The sequence below is a fragment of the Oikopleura dioica genome, chromosome XSR (genome assembly GCF_907165135.1).
Source record: "Oikopleura dioica chromosome XSR, OKI2018_I68_1.0, whole genome shotgun sequence".
Lineage (NCBI taxonomy): Eukaryota > Metazoa > Chordata > Appendicularia > Copelata > Oikopleuridae > Oikopleura > Oikopleura dioica.
This window is the reverse complement of record NC_137294.1, coordinates 3,966,605-3,990,997: the sequence shown is the minus strand read 5'-3', so window position 1 is coordinate 3,990,997 and position 24,393 is coordinate 3,966,605. Positions and strand designations below refer to the sequence as shown.

General features: G+C 42.6%; 7 protein-coding genes and 1 pseudogene across 11 annotated transcripts; 2 read left to right on the top strand and 6 right to left on the bottom strand.

Moving 5' to 3' along the window:
- Nucleotides 1–8: 8 nt before the first annotated feature.
- Nucleotides 9–3,425, bottom strand: LOC145707777 (uncharacterized). The gene is made up of 7 exons (XM_081785353.1): nucleotides 3,282–3,425; nucleotides 2,020–3,176; nucleotides 1,009–1,975; nucleotides 697–968; nucleotides 590–653; nucleotides 441–543; nucleotides 9–393 (listed from the first exon to the last, which is right to left on the bottom strand). Exons 1-7 carry the CDS (start codon nucleotides 3,412–3,414, stop codon nucleotides 72–74), a joined length of 3,018 nt encoding a protein of 1,005 aa, XP_081641479.1. The 5' UTR covers nucleotides 3,415–3,425; the 3' UTR covers nucleotides 9–71.
- A 309-nt stretch (nucleotides 3,426–3,734) lies between these two features.
- On the bottom strand, nucleotides 3,735–7,948 carry LOC145706365 (uncharacterized). Of its 4 annotated transcripts, none has more exons than XM_081783752.1 (10): nucleotides 7,347–7,947; nucleotides 6,226–6,593; nucleotides 5,753–6,164; nucleotides 5,199–5,412; nucleotides 4,963–5,115; nucleotides 4,825–4,919; nucleotides 4,678–4,776; nucleotides 4,257–4,365; nucleotides 4,113–4,212; nucleotides 3,735–4,070 (listed from the first exon to the last, which is right to left on the bottom strand). In XM_081783752.1, the coding sequence occupies exons 1-10, from the start codon at nucleotides 7,366–7,368 to the stop codon at nucleotides 3,873–3,875; spliced, it is 1,770 nt and encodes a 589-aa protein (XP_081639878.1). In that variant the 5' UTR covers nucleotides 7,369–7,947; the 3' UTR covers nucleotides 3,735–3,872. The 4 variants fall into 4 exon arrangements, with proteins under 4 accessions (XP_081639878.1, XP_081639877.1, XP_081639880.1 ...); XM_081783751.1 differs by having other exon boundaries at nucleotides 4,254–4,365; nucleotides 7,347–7,945; XM_081783754.1 differs by lacking the exon at nucleotides 4,678–4,776 and having other exon boundaries at nucleotides 7,347–7,948.
- A 1,021-nt stretch (nucleotides 7,949–8,969) lies between these two features.
- On the bottom strand, nucleotides 8,970–12,061 carry LOC145706367 (uncharacterized). Its single transcript, XM_081783755.1, has 4 exons — nucleotides 11,426–12,061; nucleotides 10,977–11,375; nucleotides 10,047–10,352; nucleotides 8,970–10,004 (listed from the first exon to the last, which is right to left on the bottom strand). Exons 1-4 carry the CDS (start codon nucleotides 12,059–12,061, stop codon nucleotides 9,561–9,563), a joined length of 1,785 nt encoding a protein of 594 aa, XP_081639881.1. The 3' UTR covers nucleotides 8,970–9,560.
- A 23-nt stretch (nucleotides 12,062–12,084) lies between these two features.
- On the bottom strand, nucleotides 12,085–15,029 carry LOC145706364 (uncharacterized). The gene is made up of 6 exons (XM_081783750.1): nucleotides 13,087–15,029; nucleotides 12,873–13,039; nucleotides 12,645–12,827; nucleotides 12,428–12,567; nucleotides 12,245–12,384; nucleotides 12,085–12,199 (listed from the first exon to the last, which is right to left on the bottom strand). Exons 1-6 carry the CDS (start codon nucleotides 14,759–14,761, stop codon nucleotides 12,159–12,161), a joined length of 2,346 nt encoding a protein of 781 aa, XP_081639876.1. The 5' UTR covers nucleotides 14,762–15,029; the 3' UTR covers nucleotides 12,085–12,158.
- A 276-nt stretch (nucleotides 15,030–15,305) lies between these two features.
- On the bottom strand, nucleotides 15,306–16,718 carry LOC145708859 (tyrosine-protein phosphatase non-receptor type 23-like). Its single transcript, XM_081786557.1, has one exon. It carries the CDS (start codon nucleotides 16,671–16,673, stop codon nucleotides 15,306–15,308), a length of 1,368 nt encoding a protein of 455 aa, XP_081642683.1. The 5' UTR covers nucleotides 16,674–16,718.
- LOC145708436 (uncharacterized) lies at nucleotides 16,700–18,554 on the bottom strand. Its single transcript, XM_081786108.1, has 4 exons — nucleotides 17,591–18,554; nucleotides 17,333–17,449; nucleotides 17,160–17,276; nucleotides 16,700–17,096 (listed from the first exon to the last, which is right to left on the bottom strand). The coding sequence occupies exons 2-4, from the start codon at nucleotides 17,437–17,439 to the stop codon at nucleotides 16,715–16,717; spliced, it is 606 nt and encodes a 201-aa protein (XP_081642234.1). The 5' UTR covers nucleotides 17,440–17,449; nucleotides 17,591–18,554; the 3' UTR covers nucleotides 16,700–16,714.
- Nucleotides 18,555–19,568: 1,014 nt separating this feature from the next.
- On the top strand, nucleotides 19,569–21,684 carry LOC145708425 (casein kinase I-like). Its single transcript, XM_081786095.1, has 11 exons — nucleotides 19,569–19,686; nucleotides 19,731–19,858; nucleotides 19,909–20,107; nucleotides 20,148–20,209; nucleotides 20,259–20,543; nucleotides 20,587–20,732; nucleotides 20,776–20,791; nucleotides 20,908–20,919; nucleotides 21,040–21,102; nucleotides 21,402–21,486; nucleotides 21,527–21,684. Exons 1-10 carry the CDS (start codon nucleotides 19,623–19,625, stop codon nucleotides 21,456–21,458), a joined length of 1,032 nt encoding a protein of 343 aa, XP_081642221.1. The 5' UTR covers nucleotides 19,569–19,622; the 3' UTR covers nucleotides 21,459–21,486; nucleotides 21,527–21,684.
- A 1,162-nt stretch (nucleotides 21,685–22,846) lies between these two features.
- LOC145708445 (G2/mitotic-specific cyclin-B1-like) lies at nucleotides 22,847–24,303 on the top strand (annotated as a pseudogene). Its single transcript, XR_014134831.1, has 6 exons — nucleotides 22,847–22,965; nucleotides 23,013–23,173; nucleotides 23,220–23,583; nucleotides 23,626–23,763; nucleotides 23,808–24,065; nucleotides 24,110–24,303. The product of XR_014134831.1 is annotated as a G2/mitotic-specific cyclin-B1-like (transcript).
- The last annotated feature ends 90 nt before the right edge of the window (nucleotides 24,304–24,393 follow it).

The following is a 24,393-nucleotide window of genomic DNA, read 5'->3' as shown; positions in this document are numbered from 1 at the left end:
TTGAAGAATAATAAACAACGCTCGATTTTAATTAAAATAAACGACAATGGTTTTGTTCAAATAAATCAGGTCTAAAGAAAACATAAAGTAGCGAGAAGCAATGAGGCAAGAAAGTTTGTAACTGCAGCACTCGTAGTTTCGTCTGGGGTTGTGGTCGTGGTTGTCGTTTCAACAGGTGTAGAAGTAGAGGCCGTGGTAGAAGGAGTTGTTGTAGTAGGAGTTGTCGTCGTTGTTGTGGTAGGGGTAGTTGTGGTCGAGGTGAGCTCATCGGCTTGATCTACATTGCATTGATTCTTCCCACACCAGGATTTGCAAACTTCGATAGCACCGTTTGGTCCACTACTCTCGTAACATCCCTTATCGACTAGACTTTCTGGGAAAGCGGAGCACCCCCTGAAAAAATTTTAGAATGCTTCAATCGCGAAAATGGTATTAATCACCTGTAAACTTCCTGGTACTCTTGCCCGTCAGTGTTTCTCCAGGAGTTTGAAACGTAGCAGCCAGCTTGTTGGAATGGGAGACAATTGACTTTGTCCTGATCGCCTTCGAAATAAAAATTAAAAAGATGCATTATTTAGCCGAAACATACCAGGTTGATTTTTGCATCGAATTACTCCATCTTCACCGTTCGGGATTTCAGAGTAGAAGCAGGACTTTATTGAAATATTTGATGAGGTTGATACTTTATCTGAATACCTTGCAGCTTGTAACAATTGGGTCATTGCCTTGTGGCTTGAAGAGAGAGTAGACGTCATCGTTATTGTTGTTGCAAGCGATACTACCAGCATTTTCAACGTCGTTACTGCACGTTGAGTAGCAATCCTTGTAAGACTCCTCACCACCATTGTGCTCAAGACAGTAAGGCTCGCCTAGAGCACTTTCTTTGGCGCAATATCGTCGGATGATATGTCTCTGCTCCCCTCCGAATCGCCATTCGGACTGCAGTTCCGTAACGCAGACGGTTTCACCTAAAAAAAGTTTTGCAAGAAAGCATAAAATTGTCTGAACCTTCAGCGCAAGTTTGAATAGTATCCGAAGTCAAAGTGGTCTCATTGAAACAGTTTGGATTGCCAATAGAATGTCCAAAGTCATCGAATTCGTAGGTGCATACATGGCACTGGGGTGGAGGAGGAATCGGCTTCGAGTTACAGTTATTTCCTTTGCAAGTTTTTCTGCAAATTTCATAGTCAGTATTTGCGATATCACAGACGGGCTCATCAAACTTATCAAAAGTTGAGCAACCTTTGTGGTAGCCAGCGCCAGTTTCAGCGGAAAATCCGGTGATTCTACTGTCGGAACAACTCGTTGAGGCCCAAGAAGGACATTTTGTGTTAACCTCTCCACCGTTTTCACAGAGTTCGGGGTTGTCACTACCCAGGTTTTCTGCACAGTGATAGCAAGAAAGCTCTTCTCCTGATTCGAAGTTGCTTAGCAAAAAGCTCAAATCAGCGTTTGCTACGTTTTCAGTTGAACCTCGTTTCGCTTCCGAACACTGTCTAATCTCATATCCATTTGCGTTATATTCTTCACATCGACCATATCCGTTCGACCCTTCTGGAAAGTATCGACAGCCACGGCCGACAAGGAATATCTGTTGCCCTGTGTAAAACCAATCACCGTCCATTTCATTTCCACAGAAAGCCACCATGCCTTCTGGAGCGTCACAATTAAGCGAAAATTGCTCGATATCTTCAGCCTTTGATGAAAAACATTTCTCAGAGCCACTGATCATTTCCCCTCTGTTGTTCATGGCTGCACTGCATGTTGTACATTTGATACCGCCGAGAATTCCAGGATTCTCGATTGGCTCAGTGTTGCAATCTCCAGTTTCGCAGTGATCACGGCAGTAAGTGTTCAGTTGTCGACTTCCGCTTCCGGTTACGATAACTTCTTCATGGCATCCCTTGACGGCCTCATTAAAGTTGAATGAGCTGCAACCGCGGAAGAATTCTCCTATCGCTCCATCAGTGTTTTCCTTAAAAGTTCACCATAAAATTTGCTCTAGTGTCAATATTTCACCTTGGTTAACCAGTTTCCAGCAGAAAAGCAGCCACTATCTTCAAACGGCTCACACTCTGTTTGCTCACCTCCATTTTCCGACGCACAGTCTTGATTGTTGCTCTCTGGCCTGTTTTCATCGTAGTAACACGAGTTACAACTGATCGTATCGTTTCTCACTGAGAAGAGTTTATAGATGTCATTTTTGTCGTTGCATCCAAGCTCATAGCAGGTGGTTTTACAGGATTTCGTGGATTCCTGACTGACAAGATCTTTTGACGATTGGCAGTTATTCTCAGGAGTCTCATCTTCCGGTGCTTTATCGCCGGTGCAGAATCGTGAAATAGTATTGATTTGATTGCCATCGCGATTCCAAAGAACTTTCATTTCAGTAGCACAGCTTGGAGCAGAGTCGGGGCACTCTTGAAGTTCGAAAGCACCAGCAGTAGCAGGGTATCTACATCTAACATCGCCATTTCTCACTGTTCCAAGTGAGTCCCACTCGTAATCACAGACGTAACACTTATTCAGGGGCTGTACTTCACCTACATTGCAAAATTCTTGTCCTTCGTTTCCTGGGCAAGTGTCCTTGCACGACTCTCCCAATTCGAAAATACCCTCGACGTACTCGTTGCAGTTTGTTTGATCGAGAGAGAAAGCGGAACAACCGCGCAATACAGATCGCTTTTCATTTCCATTGATTTCATGAAGCGCTTGGTTGTTAACACGGAAACATCCCATGCTTGCCCACTCCGGGCATTCTCCCTCTTCTTGATCAGTGTCATCTCTGCACTCTTCGTAGGATCCATCTTCAGAGGCTGTGTATCCTTCGCAAACATGGCACTTAACGTTCTTCAAGTTTTCTTCTTCAAGCAAGTCCAAAACATTCTGGATTGGAACCTCTCTTAATTCCTCTCCGTCATCTGGCTGTCTACCAAGTGCATAACAAGTTCTGATATGAGCTCCAGTAGTATCGATTTCATTAACACAACCGTCTTGGTCAACATCGTCTAAATCCGCGGGAATTCGTTTGCATCCTCTGATGACGCTCACCCTCTGATTGCCTTCAGGAGTCCACCAGTTTCTGATTTCAGTAGCACAGCGTCGGTGGTCTGATATTTCTGATTTCCTGCATGGTTCCACTGAGTTTGGTTTACCGTCAAGTGAATTTTGTAGTGCTTTCTATAATCTCTTATATTAAATGGATACAAGTAAAGAGATATAATGCAAATCAACTATATAAAAAACGAATTCTGCGCCAATCTAGATCTATCTTAATTAACTTGCCTCATCATCCCAGCAATCTGTAGATTTCAAGGCATCCCATTCAGTGAAATTCATTCTTCTAGAACTACATGCTACGCAAGAGTCTGCCTCTATAAGAGAGAATGCGGAAAAAAGTACCGCAGCTCTCATTTCTGCTTTTTTTGAACTAAAGGGACTAGCACAGTTTGGTACTTCCTTGCATTTTATGGGGACCTTGCAAAGTTCAACAAAAGTGCAAATGCCAGATCCGTCGCCGCTAGACAGTACAGAGTCTTCTATCAGTTTTGACTTCACCTGCGTAACTTCATGAGTAAATTTTAACATGGTTGCACGCATTATGATAGTGATGGAATGGCTCCACATTTACTGCATGCATGAAACCAAAACTGCCGTATGCTTGCATTTAATCCAGGTGGAAACATAGAGGAGAATACAGTATTCTCTCTCAGATCGTAAAATTCGATGTGGTTTTGAACTATTGAACTTTCGGGATTTATTTTGCGTATGATTCGGCTCGGGAGTTGGTTGAGGTAGTCAGGTTAGTAAAAAAAGGGTCGCACATAACATGTTCTAGGTATGCATAAATTATGATTCCGAAGTCGCCGATGTTACGCTCTGGACTCGTGGGTGATACTGCCGTCAGCTGATCGTCGTGGGCTTAGCGTTGGGTCGCGGTTGGAACCGATAGAGCTGACCCCCATCACTGGAATCGTCCGAGCGCCGGAAACCGTCTCCGCGCCCTCGTCGCTTCTATTCGATCGAAGTGTTGCTGATTGCTTCGAAGGTGATGTTTTTATACGCGTGCGCTATATAGAAAGTTAGCAAAGTAGTCTTATCGTTAACCGTACTGTTTTAGCTGTTGAACTTGAGGAAGCCGAAAGTGTGTTTGTAATTCCCCACTCAGAATCGTCCATATATTCGTGAAGCTCATCTTGTGGTTTGAAGGAACTAGAATTTGAAGTTAAAAATTGTCAAAACGGAGCATTTACCACTTCCCCCAGAAGTATCCACCAACGAAAGCGACAAAGGCTACGATCAGGCCAACGATTGCCACGGGAACAGTCGCATTTTGGGGACAAATGCACCCATCTTGAGCTCGGACTAAACACAGTCAAACAATTGATATCAGAAAAGGGCTAACACCAGTGAAAATCAAAAAGCATTATTGCAAGCATGATAGGCCTAAATCTATTATGCTTCGAAATAGCTAATCAGTGAGAAGGCACCTTCCTTAAAGTTTAGGATTTTACTCTATTAAATGATATGATGATTTTGTTGCGCTCATTTAACATCAATGAATAAATACTTAGCTTTTACAGAAACAGTCTGGTATATTTTTAAAACAAATTGATGCTAAATGAAAACAAAAATCAAATCAAGCACCCATTTTGTAAATGTGTAAGTGAAATTTACTTTGTGCTTCTGTAATGATGCCTGAGATTGGTTTAAAAATCACAGGCCCCATTGTTGTCTTGGGAATGATTGGCTCAGTCTCAATCACTGTTGAGTTTGCTAGAAGGATGATTTGTTAGAATGAAAGGGACTTTATTTATAACTCACGTTCTTTTGCGAGACAGCTTCCGTCAGATAAAGAAATGGGAGAGTCAGTCAGAGTTTGAGTGCAATCATCATCGATAATTTCGCAAAAAGGTGTCCTAGTGTTTTGAATAAAAACAATAAGTGAAGACGAATATAAACCTCTTGCAGCAGCTCGTCGAAAGAGAAGAACAGTCACTTATCGGGACAGATGCAATACAAGTCTCAAAGGCCGCGAACACCGTGGCCACATCATCTACAATGGTGGATTTTAGATCGAGAACAGCCCCAGCGCACTTGTCATGTGTCAGCTTCCTAAAAATGTTGAGTAAACAATATGGCAAAGTGTTACAATTGCATAGACACTTTGCGATTCTTCAGGATCCACTGCTTCTTACCTTGATGAAGAAATATTAAAAGCGCCGCTAGAATCGCGCGTAGCAGTAATGATTTCGCCCTTTTGCGTGCCCAAAAGTAGAACATTATCCCAGATGGTTGAAATAGACGTGTATGGACCAGATTCGCTTTCGCTTCCACGATCCTCGAGAATAGGCGTTTGGGCAATTTTGGCATCAGAGTTATGGGAAGAGTCGCAGCGCGCGTTTTTTATAACTTTATAAAATATGTTATGTTTGAATTTGAACAATAAAAGCAAGTTATGAGTTGGCTGCAGTTCAACGGATCAGATTCGATTCTTTCTTGAGTTAAAATTAGACTCTTTCATGAATGACTGATTTTTATTGCGCCGAATTTCATTTTATTTCTGAAATATCTACCATACCGATTTCATTAGCGTTTCTAAATATAATCCGATGCGAGCTCGGTTTCTTATGCTGAAAATTTTGGTGTGGTAAATATATCCACTGTGTACGTGAGAGTTTCTTGATAATTTTCGATGTAAAGTTTGTTTCAAAACGTTGAATTGAATTATCAAAAAAATCCTTATTTATACCTGGAAGAAAGTCGTTTTGAAAACTGTAGGAGCAGATAGTTGTCTTCTTGTAAAGATTGAAAGGCGTCTCGAAGAGGACATGAAACATGCTATCGGTCTCGACCACCTGCTTCATCTTCGCAAAGACAAAATCTTCTCTACTGCATTTTAGCGGGATTTTGATAAGATTCGACGCACCACCACCATTACATGTAAAACCAACAAAAGAGGCCAAGTCACCAGCGGAGCTCGTCTCGGTAAAAAAGTAAAGATAATTGGCACCAGTTGCATCGCTAGACGAAATATGTACAAATTTTGGAGAAGAGAGCTTCAAGTCAAATATATGGCTGCTTGTTATTATTTTGGTGGAGTCGCGCTCGGTGTGCACCGCCACACCCTGGATTTTTGCCGGTTCATCGCCACAGGACGTTACCTTTGAAAATCGTTAGCAGGTGCACAATTTTTCATTCCCAAGGAATTCGTTTTATACATACCTTAACTAGGGCGTCGATTTTCGCCGACTTTGGGCAAAGTTGCTGCGTGTGCCTCTTTGTCTCCGTTGCATTCTCTAGGAAGAAGACTTCCGGCTGAAGAGCGTTCGTCCCACACGCAACGATCTGCGCTTCCTTGTCCGGACACACCTGGACATTGGTGATCGTGTTGTCACAAGACTCGTCCGAGTTGCCTCCTCGCTTACAGCTGCGCACGTCCGCTTCCAACGATTTCAGAGGCACCGTTCTTTCCTCTGCCCCGTTCTTCACTCGGATCGTGGAGGAGTCAGCAACATAAATACTCCCGTCGTCTACATTCCACGCCTGAGAAGCAAAGTCGAAAGGGGTGAAGACGTTCTCATCGTTAACTTCTAAAAAGAGCCTTGAATTTTCAATGGAGGAAAACAGATCCCTTGTCAATGTCGCTACGAAAATAAGGATGGCGAATAATAACGGCCACGATGAATAAAAATAATTGGCAGCTGGGGGAGTTTGATTGATCAGGTCCGAGCGAGGTCATGCTGGGCTGAGCCCTTCTCTAATCCCATTTTAACCGATTGATGAACGGCTCGCGACCACCTTCCCATACACTTTCCGAGACATTTACACCACTTGTGAAGATTGACTGATCTTGACAAAAACGCCACTTTTATATCAAATCGATACAGGCTCTATTCTCAAGAAAATTTTATACAAAGAAGATCCAGCAAGTCGCATCGCTTTTAAAATCAAAAGACGGGTCAAATTGTGAGTAACTATTTCCGGTTTGAAAGGATTGATTTTATGAAAAGAAATTTTCTTCATTTTTAGCATCCTCTTTTCAAAAAAAATTTACTAAGATGAAATTATTCATTATATGGGCCAAAATTCCCAGCGAAAAGTCCATAAATATAACAAAAGTGTCCTAAGTAAAATTACGCCGAATGGATACTTAAACTGACTCGAGCAAACGTGGTCCTTCTGGGTGGATGTGAACTTGCCGAGTCAGTTTATTTTCAACAAAGTTTCCAAAAGGGGCTCAGGCGGATTTCTGCTGAGCGCGCAGAAAACATTTGGCGAGTTTATCCCTCCGTCATCATTATTTTAGCGAGTCGAATTAGAGCTGCCCGTAAAATGTTATTTACCTTCTTCGTAATTGGCATTCATCTTTTGTCGCTTCTCCGTTCTTTCTTCTTTTATACTTCTTTCATTTTATTTTGCTGCGGGTATCTCTTGTTGTGGCTCGGTGCTTTGCGGTCGGATCTCGTCTGCGTGTATGCCCAGCAAGGTCAATGTTTTACAAATTTGGAGATTGTGAATAAACGAGCCAGGAGGCTCCTATTGCTTTCAATAGCCCTTATACGAGTAGGCGCTCTCCCGCCAGTCTCTCTCAATCGCTCTTTATTTCTCTTTCTTTTTTCGCGCAGCGCTCGTTCGTCAGCGGAAGTTGTTAGCCACAGTTCAAAGCGGACAACGAGAAAATCAAAATCCCGAAATTCAGCAGAGTGGACAAGGGCCACAATATCTGCCTTGGCAAGTCCAACGTTCCAATCGTCGTTCATTTTCGCCGCAGGGCGCCACACGAACGCGCCAACTACTACGCTCAACCCGATAGTCCGAAATCACCATCCCTTCTTCTGTGCTGTCCGACAAAGAAGCGTCCAGCCGGGCGAATTAAGACTTTCGAAAACATCGTCTCCCCGCCATCATGAACTTCGAAGCGTCGTCGTCCGATGCGCTGGGAATACGGCAGATCAATTATCGACACTTCCAAATGCTTAATTACCATTAAAGTGAAGAATCAGCGTATTTTTAGGCTTCACGTGAAATTCTCTCAAAAACATATTATGATCAACTCAGCCTTTCCGATGCCGAAAACTTTCGTCATAAAGTCAAATATAAATTTCATGGAATCCGACAATCAAATAAACATCTTTGCATTTAGTACGGTCTCTTACGCCGTAACAATGTTACGAAAATAAATCATATCTCAAATGATTTTGACTTGAGAGCTGCCTTTGATTACTGAACAAGTAATACAGCTAACGTACTAACTATCAGTTATTAAAGTCTTATAAAATCGACAGGTCAATAAAATATGCCTATTAAAAGCTGTTAAGGTAGAAGAAACGAGAAAGGTCAAGATGAAAGGTACGTACCCAGTAGTGTTTACTCTTTACATACATCTGCGACCTGAAAATAAACCTAAACTACTCAATCCAGAAGATCACATATCTAGCAAGGCAAAGAATTGAAAATCGACTGAAAAGTTGATTCAGAAGAATGATTCCAACGAGCAAGTGGAAATATACGAGTGCCAGATCCCCTAGGGGTTGGATTCATTTAGTGTTGCATGAGTATTGACAGCTCTCAGAACTCTGATTTCAAATGAAATGATGACAGAGGACAGCTCAAGCTCGATACACACTTTCGTAGAGATTGTTCTTTTTCTTTACACTTTCGTTGGGCTGCTCATAATCGGATACGCGCTCAAAGAACTAGCTATATTTGTCCTTGAAAAAATGACAAAAAATCAGCCAAAGAGATCAATTAGTAAGTTTAGTAACTGTAGACTCTTGATCGGAACTTTAATGCGAAAGGTAACTTATATTAAGACGACTCTGTGAACTCTATCATGCTTTTGCATCGAGTACCGATGGTCCTGTCCGGTCTGGCACCAGTTCAAAGTAATGTTTACCAATTCGGCGCTTTCAAGCCTTAATTTGTTACTGCCTGCATTCAATTAAAGCCTTACAAAATTAAGTATTTCGCAAAAAAAACTATTGATTTTTTCTTTATTTATATACAGCAGCAATATAAGCGAACAATAAAAATATAGCTTCTTCCTTTACTTGGTTCTTATTCAAGTAGTAACAACTCGATTTGGCCCTCTAAAATCATGATGATCAACAATGGTTTTGCAATTATTCACGTTTCAAGGGCAGTGAATATAAGTGAAAATAATAACGGAAGCCTTTGGCTCAGGCTGGCAAGATAAATGGAGAGAAAAAAAACGGGGCAAAAATAAAAGAGTGCAAACGGTTCAAAAATTGGGAAGATAGCGACAGCAGGAGAAAATAAACTGATTGAATATGAGAGTTATGCCTTGACAGTTTTCCATGATTTGTAGCATCAGAAGAACTCCAATAAATATGTACTATATTAATTTAGAAGAAAGCCGCAATTGAAGATTTAGAGGAAACACTAGATTTGGTCTATGAAGAACTGTTGCGGAAGAGGTTGATTTGAACTTTTTTCAATTAGGTGAGATAATATCATGGGCTACTGTATAAGAGAAGATATGCGAAAAAAGGGTCGATCAGTATAGAGATAAATATATATATATGAATTGCATCAGATTACTGCTTGGTTCGCTTTCGTCGGTCGGGTCGGTATTTCAAAGGCTGGATATTGTTGTTCTGTGGGTTGAGATCGAAGCCGAAGTCCTGCATATATGATCCATTGAAGATCACATCGTCGGAATCTCCGTCGGAGACCACTTCGTCTTGCTCTTCTTCCGAAAGATAAGCTGTGCCCGTTTTCTCCTCTTGTTCAATTTCTTCGAGGTCTCTCATAATGTCGGTTGACTCCATCGTGTCATTGCTACTCATGGAGACGTCATGGGCGTTTTCAAACGAAGTAGATGGGCCAGCAACTGAAAGCGCAATTTCAGGATGAAGATGAAGCGGGATTTCATCGTCATCATCATCATCCGTGTCCGTATCGGTATCGAAGATCACTCCGGACATCGCGTTTGGCACATCGTAATCTTCGTCTTCGACTTCTGTCTTGCAGCTTTCTATCTAATAAGAGGATAAAGATTAAAAAAGTTTTAGAAATCTTACCCATCGTTTGCTGTCCATAGTTGCCTCTAACGATTCGTCGTCGAAAGTGAGAATGATCTGCGCCGGAGGATAGATAAAGTCCTGGACGTACAGTTGAAAGTCCCCTTGATTGTAGTAGACCTCAGTTACTCCATCCTCGTTTGTCTCTTCATGTGTCTGGATAGAGAGGAGGGCTGGGTCAAAGTCGGCCCTCAAGAAAAAGGCGGAATCCAAGACGCTCTTCTCATAATAGCGGATCCCATCGAAGACTTTGTATTCCGGCCATTTAGGAGTGCTCCGCTTGGAGTTGTTCGGAATCAAAAAGCGCTAGAAAAGAAAGCTAGCAGTGTTCCATCGAAAAAATATCTTACGATGAATTACCATAAGAATTTTTCGGGCAAAAAAAATTTTTTTGAGATATTGGTATATTCTGAAAGCCCGTAAAAAGTTATACAGAATCACCAAATTCTAGGGTCAGATGACGTCATTATGACGTCATCAGGCTGATTTGAAAATTTTGTCTTTGGAACGCTTTTTCGAGCCGAAAACGTTTTTTAATTTTATTTTTCTAGACGGATTCGGATTTTCCATGAAAAACTACGTAGGGACCCGGGATCAAACCATTGAATATCAACCGTTACCGACCGGTTCAATTTTTGAAACCGGTCGGTTCGAAAAATAAACCTCGGGTCCCTACGTAGTTTTTGATAGCGAACAATATGCCATCAATAGAAAAATCTATTTCCAGCAAAAACCGCCTCAAAAAGCGTTCCAAAGTTTCATGAATTTGGAGCCTTTTCGGACATTTATTCATCATAAATGACGTCATAATGACGTCATTGAGCCCTAGAAATTTGGGAATCGACTAATTTCGACTTGGGCTTTCAGAATATGTTCTTATCTCAAAAAAATTTTTTTCGGCCAAAAAATTCTTATGGTAATTCATCTTACCTCTATTTTATGAAGAACGCCTTCGGCCATCTCGTCGCCCTCTCCGGTCAATCGGTAGAGATAGTCTTCGGGCGTGAAAAGCTTTGGGTAGTTGTCCAGGTCTGACTCGCAGAGGTTGTATTTCGTCTTCAGCTCAAGGAGACTTGTTTTGCGATGGTAGAGATTGTGAGTAGCTGCTTCATCTGCGGTTTCGAACTTTTCTTTGCAAGACGAGCAAGTAAAGATTGCCTTTCTACCGAAGCTTCTCGGAAAAGGGTTGTGTCTATTAGCCAGATGAGTTTCTACCAATACAGTAACATCTTCAGGGTGCTCAGCATTCCTGCGTTCATCCTCGTGCTCGTAGAGAGATTCTGAGCAATAGTGGCACACAATTTTTGTTTTTTGGAACTCGACACCGCGCTGAAAACACATTTGTTAATATTTTATGAATATTTGGTACAAGTTGCTACCTTTTTCTTCTTGCTCAACTGTTTTTTATCGGCTTCAGCTTTTTCTCGGGCGCGGCTAGATTTCGTCTTCTTTTGCTTTTTCTTAGCTTTCCTTTCTTTTGCTGAGGATTCCAAAACAGAGGGGGTTTTCTCCGTGGTATTGATCGCGTCTGCAAATGAAATGGAGGATTTAGCCTTGAATTTTCGATCAAGAGCTGACGGTTCTTGAGCTGGGGGCTGGATTGTCTCGTTCGATAAAGGAATGTCCGAAAGTTTCATGCTCTTCGAGGTGGCCCTTGTTGTGTGCGTAGACTCGACATCTTCATTGTCCTGAGGCGGAAAAGTCTTCTTCCGTCGTTTGGAGGGTGCCTTGTATTCATCGGTATTCTCGGTTTTACGAGGTTTCTTCGACTTTTTCGCTGGAGACTTTTTAGCTGCAGGCTTTCGTTTTCGTTCAGGTCGGCGCTTAGTTATGCCACCATATGGATTCCAATCTGGATCTTTAGAGTCTCTTTCCGGGCTTGGAGAATCTGCACGGCTATGCGAATCTTCGTCCCTTTCGTCCAACTCCTCCTGAGGTTCCTCTCCAAGGAAACGTTTCACCTGGTTGATGTTTTGTTGGGCTTCCTTTCGATGTCTAGCACGAGTACACACCATTCTAAACATGCCATATAAATTGCTTGAACTCATAGAAATCTTTGAAGGCGGAGAAGAAGAAATTCGACGTGGAACAGGAAGAATTGAACTTTATACATTATGAAATGTGGGAGTTGATTGATTTGAATATGTCCAGAGCTAAAAAACATGACTGAATACGAATAGTCCTTTAATCGATAGTACCTGGTTTTGAAATACGAGACATCAGAAGTGAACTACGGGATTCTTGAAGGGTTTTGTAAAGCGAAAGGGGGTGAAAGTCGGGTGCTATCAGAAGAACAATAATAAATAGCAAAGTTCCGCATCGTGCGTCACCATTTGAACTAAAGGAAAGGCTTAAATTCGGTGTTTTCTTAAACAGAATACCTCATGAACGTGATAGGAATATCTTTCGATCGCTGATTGATAAATCGTGTCGCAATCTTCGCGGTTACCGCACCGAGAGCTTCGATATTAGGAGTAAGCTGGGCCGCCCACTGCGTGATTTCGTAAACAGATATCGTGCGCTATAATAAGGATATTAAAAGAAATCTATGCGCTTATGTATATATATTAAGAATGCAAAGCGAGTCCTCAGATTTACCTTGATATTCTGTTTCGACAAAGTAACATTGTACACGGAAACAAAATCTGACTTCTCGGTTACTCTAGACTCGACGATAATTCCGGCCCGCGGAAATTGTCTGTTCGAGCCTCTGGGATGCCAAGACATGATGGAATCATCCGTAGCTTCTTCCGGAGAGGCAATCATCACCAAAATTTCAATCTAGATTCGCCTTGTTAACACAAACCAGAAAATCGAATCTCTTACATTTTCTTGCCAAGCCATACGCCAGAGATCATCTTGAGATGGCGGGAGAGGTGTTTCACTAACGATCGCAAAAGGTATACTGGTGCACATTGTGGATACTCTTGAAGCATTGATGTAATCATTCCCCGGGCCACGAAGAATAACGCGGTTCTCATCGTAGGGAACCACTGAGAGAATAATTTATATAAATATACAAGAGATAAGCTTTAATTACATTGTTGTTGGCGATTATGCTGCGTGGAGCATCGGGCGGCAGCGATGGTTTTATTCATAATCCGAAATTGGTCAGGTGGGTACGTTGTATTCGTGATTAAGTGAATCGCATGGTCTGGTACTTTCGCCAGGCGAGGAGTAATGCGAGAAGCCGAAAGTGTGGAAATTTTGTTGAGCAAATTGGTCGTTTCGAAGCTGGTTGAAACTGGTACCGTTTGAGCGTTCTGAATTTTTGTCGGCTTTTCTGTAGGTGAGGGAGTGAACTCGCTTAGGTTCGATAATAAATCGAAATTGCTCTCAGTTCGATTCGCTTGAGTACTCTTCATCTCTGACGTCGCGATCGAGTTTGTCTGCGGAACTGGTACGATGGAGTTAATTGGCTTAGAGGTGATAGTGGGTCTCAACAGTGGAGGCTGGTTGGGCTGTCGTATTACTGAGTGATTGCTTTGACTTGATTGCACAGGGTTAGTTGGACGAGGTACTGGCTGCTGGCTCATCTGCGGCATGATTGGATGGGGAAGATTAGCCATGATAGGCATCCGATAAGGTTGTTTAATCTTTGTTGCAGGCGCAGGGGTAGAAGCTGGAGAGCTTGTAAGACTTTGGCGAGAAACAGGGACAAATTTTGGCCCAGCAGGTGCTACCGGGTAGTGCATTGGTCCTTGAACATTTGCTTGAGCGAAATTCTGAGTTGGATTTCTCCCAGGAGCTCCAGTACTTTGTTGCTGATGTTGGCTTCGATATTGGAGAAGCCACTGCTCGCCAGTTGGCTGTGATTGGAAGCTCGAGGATGGTGGCATCTGAGGCATAGGAGCCACATACTGGACTCTTGGTTTCTCATGATCTTGGTGATTTTTTCTTTCTTTCTCGAATTTGAGGCGTTCATCTTCTAGCTTCGAGCGCTCTTGTTCCATTTGTTTCATTTGCTCCATCATCGTTCGACGTTCGTGAGCTAGCTTTGCTTCATGTTCTCGTCGTTTCATCTCAATCTGCTGTTGCTGCTGCTGCATCTGGGCTTGGAATTGCTGCTGCATCATCCACTGCTGTTTCTGGAGTTCTTGCTGCTGAAAGTTGAACATTCGTTGCTGCTGGAGATGCTGTTGTTGATTAAACTTGGAGATGTCCACTTGAGATTGAACTTGATCTGTATTTGATGGACCAACTTCGTTTATATTCGTGCCTTGGTCGGGAATGATCTCGGTTTTTCCATTTTTAAATTGTTCAGTTGCCGCTTCTGAGCTAGCATTTGGCGAATTCATGGTCGGAGCTTGCTGTGTAGAAGCAGGAAAGTTATAAGTTTCGTTTGTTTTGGTGGGTCGAACTGTCGAATCAAAGTTCATTTTTGGCGGCAAATCGGAAGTTGCAGAAACGGAAGGACCACCGTTGTATGACTGCACATTCCTTGTATCTGCCGGCAATGGCCTGTTAAATTGTGGTGGAGCTGCTTTGACGGGTCTGATTGGAGTCTGATAATTTGGTGGCTCATAGTTCCGAGCAGAAGGAGCCCCGCCGCGCATCGCATTTGCCACTTTCTTCGGCGATATACCGGGGAGTTTTGGAATGTTTGCAGGCGGCTGGGAAGGGCTCGCAGCGTTTTTCATTTCGCCAGAGCTTTTTAAGAATTCAATGAACTCTTGGTCATCTTCAAGTCCCAGCGCTTTCAGTTCCTCCAACATCTCTTTAGGAAGATTAGCTGTTGCGTTCCCGACCGGTTTAGGTTTTTCTGGGCGTTTGGGGGCTGTTAGTTTTTGTAGTGCCTGCGAACGTTGCGTTGCCGCGGATTCCAGTGGAGAATCGAGCTTCGCAAGTTCGCCGAGAATCTTTTCGAGGAGTTTTTGGCCTCCTATCAATTTCTCGTAGATCTTGTCGTAATTGATTATAGCGTTTATCAGTTGCGAGCATTTTTCATCGTAAAGCTGTGTCGAGTCTCTTTTACGTCTGTAGATCTCTTAATTAGGGATGCTGATATTTCTCCCTTTTCTCGCATTTTTTTTGAAAATGATTTGAGCGAACGAACCGTTTTTTTTTCGTTTGGCGCCTAGCGAACAATTTCAAAGCAGCGCTATGGATTATCACGCCGCTAAATTCCTACGCTCCCGCTCGAATGAACGTTCTCGCGAGGAAAAAAGTTATCGTAGGTGTAAAGTGGGAGTATTTATTTACTCCGCCTATGAAGGCGACCGAGAAGTGGTCGAATTTTCAATACGAATATGAAAAAAATCAGCATCCTTTCCCTGCATAGTTGACTCGCGCGTCATCTAAAACAGCCAAGATGTTGCCTTGGGCAGAAAGGTTCTGACGGAGATATCCGATTCGTATGTCGTGCTTGGCGATCTCAGTGTCGAATATTTTTGAGTGAAGATGCTCTGGCTCTCCTGCTAATTTACCCGTGATGTTGTCCGCATCGAGCTCGTCTTTCAACAGCTTTTTCTGCTCTTCTCGTTGATTTTCCATTTCTCTGATCTTGGAAAGAAGCATCGACACCATGCCTATTGCTTCTGCGTCGTCGTCTGAAATGACTACAGCCGGGAGCTCCTCGCGAACAGCTTCTAGTCCCTTTCCTAGCATTTCGAGTTTTTCAGCCATCAGCGAAGCTGCATCCTTGCATGTTAATGTTGGGCCCTTCGATTGATCAGCGGCTTTCTTAATTTTCATAATCCGCGCATGAAGAGCAAGCCAAGCCGGATCTTTATCGAATTTAGCTCGACTATCGCCCGGTGGACAGTTTTTGAGCATTTCTTCGTCAGCGACGAATTTTTTCTCTGCTGCATTTATTTTTTCGTCGACCTGACTTTCGTACTTGCTGATTGACTTGAGACATGTCGTGAGCTTCGAACAATTGTTTCGCATTTTTTCTGCTTGTGCAGCTGCTTGAATGAGACTCTCAGGAAGAACTGATCGGTCGGTCTTCTCGCTCTCTAAATCGATTCCAGCAATAACAAGCGCTTCTTTACAGCTCTTTAGCTCATTGTTTTTGTCGTCTATTTCTTTGCTGATGTCCCGCCAAAGCTGATCCAGGCGGTCCGAATAGTTCGAATTCGAAATAAAGATATCTTCTGATATAACGTCTCCAAAATATTCTCGATCGTCTGGCTCCCACGGAACTGCGTTCACAATAGGTTTCGAAATAGTCCCTGGTGGTGGGAGGCTTTCCTTGACGGCCATGTGGTAGATAAACTCATTGTCGTTTTCCGCGGATGTGCATTTTCCATTGATAACATCGTCCGCGTATCCCAATGCCGCCGCCAAGTCATTATCGGAATCGAGCTTGGCCGCCTGTTTCTGCGAGTTTCCGAGACATTGTCTCGCCTGCCTAAAGTACGTCACTGCCTGGCCGTATTCTTTTCTCTCCTCGGCGTCCATTCCCTGGCAGAAATGAGTAATCGCCTGGAAGAATTCCATTTTGAAGACGATCCATGTCTTCAGAAACTTGATTTCCGACGATTTGTAGCCCGCTTCTTCCGGCAAAAGTGCTTCAAGCTGCTCACAGTAATCGGCGCAGGTCCAGGCTAGCTTGGCAGCAGTTTTCTGCAGTTTACTGTCGCGCAAAGCTTTAATCACAATAACTTCGTGTGCTTGCTGCAGCATGAGCAGGACTATAAACTTCAATTGGGTTCAAACTCAAAATTTCAATCAACTGGTTGCTTATTTAAAAGAACTGAACCCAGCTTGATGTTGGCAGGCGAGAGATCTTTGCCAGGGAGATCATGGCACTTTCCGAGAATGTAAGTCAGGCATCCGGCCGCTTGCTGGAAGTTCGTCGCTGCTTGTTTGATGTTCTCGTCGTTTTCAAGCGACAGTTCATGCAACGCGTGAATGGTCAGGTAATGCGAATGGTTCCACAGAGCACTGGCCATCTCAAACGCCATTGTATCGGACTTTACAGTGTTCCTCTTTTGATTCGCCGTTTGCCACGAATTTCCCTCGATGTAAATTCCATTGAAGCGCTTAAAGATCGAAGTTGCCTGGACGGCATATTGCCGAAGCGCGTCTCCGTAGACATCGTAATAACTGAGGGCGGGCTTTAGATTAAGTAACGAAAAAGAGTCGTCGGAAAATATGCTGAGCCCTAGCCTTGGTCCAGCAAGAAAGGACTTGTGAATGGCACTATCGCCGATCGCAACGATCATCGCATTCCGCAGCGTCTCGAACTCACGCAGGCCGCCAAGATGCTCGTCTGGATTCCTCCCCCTGCGAAAATTATAAAGCTCGACAAAACACGAACAAGCAAGAGGGGTTGAACTTACGTTTGTGCGATGGCCACACGAATAGCACCAGATAAAGAGGGAGTGACGTTCGTTTCTGTTAGCTTCGGCGGAATTTGGACGAACGGCAGAAACGGTAGTGCCTCCATCCCGAGCCTCCTGAAAAAGAAACATCTTTTTAAAAAGAGCGATTTTCACTAATTTCAAAAATAATTTCTCTATGAAGTTTTTGGCTTGTCTGAAGTGATTTTCGGAATTCGAAAACTGCGTCAATGAAAGAAGTCAGCTCTGCTCAATTACCGAATTCTACACGACAGGGAACTCTCGAAGCTGATATAGATACTCTAATTATTAGTCGATAATCAGCGAGAGGTTTTCTCAAGAACGATGAAACATCGAGTGCCATTAAAAAAAGGTTCAATAGCAGTACAGTGTAGTTCTGTTTCATTCCAAATTTCTCCCCTTTTAGGCAAATGTTTTGGGCAGAATCTTGCCTAATGTCTTTATTTATTTGCTCTATAAGATACTGTCTCTTCGACTGGGATTCCGCTTTGACCTTTGTTATAAGAATGAAAATTGGGTCCGATTTAAATATAGTCATGAAAGATAATAAAATATGAAAGATAAGAGCACTTTTCGATGGAAGAAATAGTAATATTTCGGTAAAAGCATTCCCAGTGCAGTACAGAATACGAGCGAAGAATTTTGTCGGATTATCAATATTGATAACGTATCGAATGAAGGCGAACACTTTTACAATATAAACGCCTGGTCTGGGACGGTCAAAAATACGCCTGGTTTGGGACGGTCGGGCCGTTTAAAGATCAAAGGCACACGCTCCAGGCGGTGATTTTTAACTTATTGCGGGTGAAATTGGCGCTAGAGAGGAAAATGAAAAAACGTCTGGTTTGGGACGCTTTTGTTGATTAAGGCCGTCTCAGACCAGGCGTTTTTACTGTAATTGAATTCAACAAATTTAACAAATAAATAAATTAAATAAAAGAAGGCACTTATTGGTATTAAATAAACGAAAACATTGAGAGATACCAATTGCAAAGGTGGAGGTTGAGAGTTTGAGAGTATTTTGGCTTTAGTAAATTCGTTCTTTTTGAAGTTTGAAGTTGTAAGATTGTGGTTCTCGGTGGAGGACTCAAGAGCGCGGTTGGCTCGGCCGCGGCGCCTCTCGATTGGCCCCTTCGAGAAGCCATTTTCCAAATAAAAAGTGATTTTCCTTTCTTTTTCCTTCACTTCTTCCGCATTTCACGCTGTTCCTCGCGCTGTTCCTCGTAGTGCTCCCTTTCCTCGACTTTCAACCTTTGCCCTTGTCTGTTTTCTGCGTTAAAACAAAATTTTGCTTATTTAGCTGCTTTTTAGACTGAAAGAAAGACTGAGAATGAAGTGATTCATCCAGCTACATTTCTTTTCCGCCAGAAAAATGATCGTCAAAGTTGCTTGAGTAATTTTTTTCTAGAACCCTTTTCCACATGATTTTCTTGTAAAGAGGAAAATAGTTCAGGAATCGTGATTCTAGAAAAATATGACAACAAGAGTCTTTGGCAGCGTCTTTTTCAAAAATAAGCCGTCCGAAATAAGTCTCCGTGTATTCTGCTCATTGTAATCAGTTCCGTTCTTGCTCGCTTTCTTTATTTTCATCCCAGAAGCATCGATTTTAGGCCTTTATTTGCATATTTTTGGTAGCGTCAGAAATGGTCCTGTGACCCTGACTTGAATATGCTGAAATTTATCACTTTCCGCGGAAGCCACTCACACACATCTACCTTCAGTATAAAAATTAAATCCGAGAATAATTTTCTTCCAAAATCCTCACTTTCATCGAATGATGATAATTATATCATTATTGAAATCGAATGAAAGTGTTAATTCAAGTTAATTGGTGACATTCCTTGATCGATCATTCTGTCCTGCTTATAATCCCCCATCCTCATTTTTTACGAATCAAACTTGGAAAAATACCTTTTTTCTTTGCGAGAAAATTTATCTTCCTCCAAGCTTCGCGCAGTTCTCCAATATCTTTTTAATATCAAAAATCTCCGCTCGACGGGCTGTCGTGCTTGCTCTTTCTCCCTTTCTTCTCAATCGGTGCAAATTTGTGATGCAGCGATTTCTAAAATGAAAAAGCTCAAACGTTGGTTTCACTCTGAATCTTATCCTTTGAAGTTCAACTCGTCCGCTTGATTTATTTTTGTTTTTTTTTTCATTCAGTCGATGATGCTCATGTCAGTGTTATCGGCGTTTCTTATTATCATTTCAATTTTGCTTTAACTACTTTTAATCGAGTCCGTTTAGGCATTTAAGACTGAAGAATCGGACAATGGCAGATGGTAACATAAACAATATGCCCCCGACCAATTATCCACTTCCCAATTCCTACAAAGGTAGCACCGTTTCTGCGAATTTCAGGGTAAAATCAACCATATAGGACATTTCGTCGTCGCCTCCAAGTACAGGCTCGTCAGAAAGATTGGGTCGGGGTCATTCGGTGACATCTATCTTGGAATCAACATTTCCAATGGCGAAGAAGTTGCCATCAAGTTGGAGTCAATCAAGGTGCTCTCTCGATTCTTGAAGAATTTCTTAACTTTGGATCGGTAATTTAGGCGCGACATCCCCAACTGCTATATGAGTCCAAGTTGTACAAGATTCTTCACGGCGGAATTGGAATTCCACACATTCGCTGGTACGGAACGGAGCGCGATTACAATGTGTTGGTGATGGATCTTCTCGGTCCTTCGTTAGAGGACCTCTTCAACTTCTGCGGCCGACGATTTACCATGAAGACGGTCTTGATGCTCGCAGGTAAAACTCTCTTGCGTGTTCCTGTTTTTACATAATTTAGATCAAATGATCTCCCGCGTCGAATACGTCCACAATAAATCCTTCATTCACCGTGACATCAAGGTAAAAACAGATTGCAGAGGAGCCTTTTCCTTTAAACTTACCACATTAGCCGGACAATTTCCTTATGGGTATCGGGCGACACTGCAACAAACTCTTCTTGATCGATTTCGGTCTCGCAAAGAAATACCGCGACGTGCGAACGCGGCAACACATTCCCTACCGCGAGGACAAGAATCTCACTGGCACAGCGCGATACGCCTCGATCAACGCCCATTTGGGCATCGAACAGTCCCGACGAGACGACATGGAATCGATGGGCTATGTTCTCATGTACTTCAACCGATCCTCTCTGCCCTGGCAGGGTCTCAAGGCCGCCACGAAACGACAGAAATACGTACGAGCGTTCTTCCTTTTCAGAAATAGAATTTCTTTTCTAGGAAAGAATTTCCGAGAAGAAAATGTCTACGCCTGTCGACATTCTCGCCAAGGGATTCCCCGCCGAGTTCTCCATGTATCTGAACTACTGCAGAGGTCTTCGGTTCGAAGAAGCGCCTGATTACATGTACCTTCGACAGCTCTTCAGGTTAAAGATTGTAACTTTTTCAAAAATAAATTTTGCTCTTCAGAATCCTCTTCCGAACGAATACGGGTTGAAAATTTACTAAATATTAATGAAAAATTAGCTAAACTAAATCCAGAAATAATAAGTATCATTTAATTTTTAAATTATAAATGACCATAAAATGAACCCCACGCAGCTGAATCATATCCAGGGTATCCAGATCAACGGAGATAATCATTATTTGTCTTGCGAAAGTAGAATCACATTTTTGATGATGTGAGTTTCTATAGGAACGTAGTTGAATTCGCATTGGATACCCTTTTCCAGCTATGACTACGTTTTCGACTGGACGATGCTCAAACAAAAATCTCAGTGCAAAGCTGTTGAAAAGGCCTCCGGTTCTACCAAAAAATAAAACGTCCCTCCACAGCCAGGCTTTCATCCTCTCGTGCCTTTCCTCCACCCAAATGAATATTTGATCGCCTGTGATTTCACAATTTGCTCACTCGAAGTCAGCCTCAAGTTGAGGCCCTCAAGTCCATTTCGCCAACTACTAATCACCCATTACTTACTACGTTTATTCCACCCTACCTTCTTCCTCCTTTTAGAAAGCCTTCGGTGGAGCCGCCCCCTCAACTAAGACTTTATTTCTCTATATAATAAAAAAGCAGAAATTATAACCGGCCCCAGAAGCGTGAAAAAGCCAAGACAGAAGAAGGATTCGAACAGCCTTCAGCTCAAAAGTGATCAAGAAACAATACCTAACGAAATAAAGGTACCATAAGCCGTCGCGCTTTTTCTAAACATATTTTCAGAACGAACACAAGGAACGATTAATTCCCTGCTTTTCTCCCAACCTATTTCAATGTTACGCATCGGCTCCCGGTTCTCTATTCCTCTGTTCTTTATCCATATTGAAATCCGTTTTTCAGAAAAAAATAAACACCAATTTCCGTCCAGTTTTTGTTATAAATTCTATCTAAAGTATGAATCAGGCGAAAAAAGCACCTTCTTCATGCTTGTAGTTTTCATTCTTTGGTCTGATATTTTTTTGGCAGATGCATACTCAAAATAGCTTCATATTTTCCACAGGCATATTCGAAAGCATAGGATGTACATGAATTGTACATCTTCAACACATGGGTATGATAAAAAAAAGTTGCAGAAAAAACTCTGGCTCACCTAGTCACGGAGACTTCCGGTGTTTACCAGAGAAACCGCCTATCTTCTCCAAGTTTGAGCTCGTTCAGATAGGCGCGTTTTTTGGGGAGTATCCTTTAGTTATGTAGATCGCCATCGATATACATTCGAGTGACGATAAACTTACCTCGGGAGAGGGAATCGAACCTGCCACCTGCAGTGGACTCAACCCGACTCGCCTCTTCAGTCCGGCGGCTTTACCACTTGCGCTAGCCAGCCGGACCGACGGGGCCCCGTAAAAACTCGGTTTTCAACGTAAAAATGGGTCGACGAAGATTGCTCAGAATCGATAATAAATTTTATGATCTCACGAATTAAAATGGCTTACAAAAATCATCTCGGACATTATTTGCGAGTTATATGAGACAGATTTGGATTAACACTGAAACATATCTGTCTCAATAGAATCTCCTTCAATTTGTTGTAAACTAATCTTACTTGTGGTATCTTACTTGTGAAATGCTGTATTGCCAATACAGTATACGTTACTTATGTTACGATACTTACCTAAAATGTCTTCATTATATTTCGAATTTACCTCATGCAAATAGAAGTACCAAGTCATACTACCACAGTTGTGCAACAAATTTTATTTATCTATGGGATCAAGGAAGAAAATTTTTAATTATAAATTTGACACAACTCGCGCGACTAAGTTTTATGAAAATGAAATGAGCTTGCTTGGAAATCCTTGAAATATTGAATTTCCCAACAGAAAGAAGTTTTGTCAGCCCCTGGCTTGAAATGCCGGAATGACTTTTCAAGGAAACGTCAAATCTGAAAATCAGACTAAGGTCACCGGGGTAGCAAGATTTCATCAACAACGGCAAGTCGGACTGCGCGCTCTGAGTTTTTCATTTGAATCGACAACGGCTTTCTTCTCACGGTGGCTCGTTCGTGGTGCTCTGGTTTGTCAGTGCCGGACATGAACCGTATAAAACCCATCTGCGAAAGGAAAATTTTGCACTTGCAAGAAAATATTTTGAATTCGTGAGATCCAACTGTCGTTTGCTATTAATCGTCGAGATGAATACTGACCGGGAACAACTTCAGGGTAAGACAGAGATATAGTGTAAAAGTGAGCGTGTTTTACTTTTTTAGCTCTCAATCGAGATGTGAATGTCCAGGAGACCGGTCCGGTGAAGGCCATCAGACCTACCGAGATAACTCCCAATGAGACTGTCGAGATGGCCTGGGAAGCATCTGACAGCGGAGCGCAGGCTTTAGAAGCCCAGCTCAAGAAAATTGAAGTGAAGGATGAGGTAAATTTATTGTTTTTAAATCTGGATGATTCATACCTCATTTCAGTCGGACGAACGGTGGTGCAAAGACCACGTCGAGCAAGTTTATGGGTACTTGCGCTTCCTCGAGCACTCGAAGGAAGTGCGACCTAATTTTCTGGCTCACCACGGTCACCGCGCCTCGCCGAAGATGCGTCAGATCCTTACTGACTGGATGGTGCAAGTTGGGCGACGATTTCGTCTCCTCAACGACACACTGTTCCTATCCGTCGCGTACATGGATCGCTATCTTCAGCGCGTGGAAACTGTTGAGAAGTCGCAAATGCAACTTGTCGGCGTTGCATGCATGATGCTTGCATCGAAAAATGAGGAGATCTACTCGCCAGCTGTCAGCGACTTTGTCTACGTTTGTGACAAAGCTTACACAGAAGGTGCGAAATTGAGACAAATACTGAAAATAAAAGCTATTTTAGACGAGATAAAAGACATGGAGCTGGAAGTTCTTGGTCGTCTGGATTGCGAACTATCTTTCGCATACTCGCTTGAGTTCCTGCGACGATTTTCAAGAGTCGCAGAGGACAAGATCGATCCTCGAGTACATCCTGTCAAAGGTAATGTTAATGCTTCTCTTATTTTTGTTGACGTTTGTTTTTAGTACCTGTGCGAGCTTGCTTTGATGGACTACGATTTGGCAAGCATGAAGCCGTCCTTAGTGGCTGCGGGTGCCTTGTGGCTGTCAATCAACCTCATTAGCGAGGGAGAATGGCTGCCGATTCTTGAGCACACCTCGAAATACTCCGTCTCAGATCTCGAGAATGTGACCAATTTACTGGCGAAAAGCCTGTTTATGGTGCATTTTGGTGCGCACAAGAAGAAGTACACAGCCACCAAGCAGAAGTATGCCTCTACATCGGTACGTTCAACGACCACATTCGATTTAAGTTAATTATTCTTTAGAATGAGTCGATCTCCAAGTTGCCCATCATTACCGAGAAGGAAGCTGTCCTCGCAGAGCTCGCGAAGAAAGGGAAGAAATTTGCCGAGGGTCGTCGATGATTCCCGACGCGATTTTTTTCCCGTTATTTACTGTACATCGCCCACTTCTTTCACTGCCTCACAAAATCACCAACAGCAAGTGATGGATTAGATAATTTCTTTCGTGTTTTATATAATATAAGTTATATTGCAGGCTTAAATATCACTGTTAACATTTTTATCCTTGCGTGATAAAAAAACGTGTC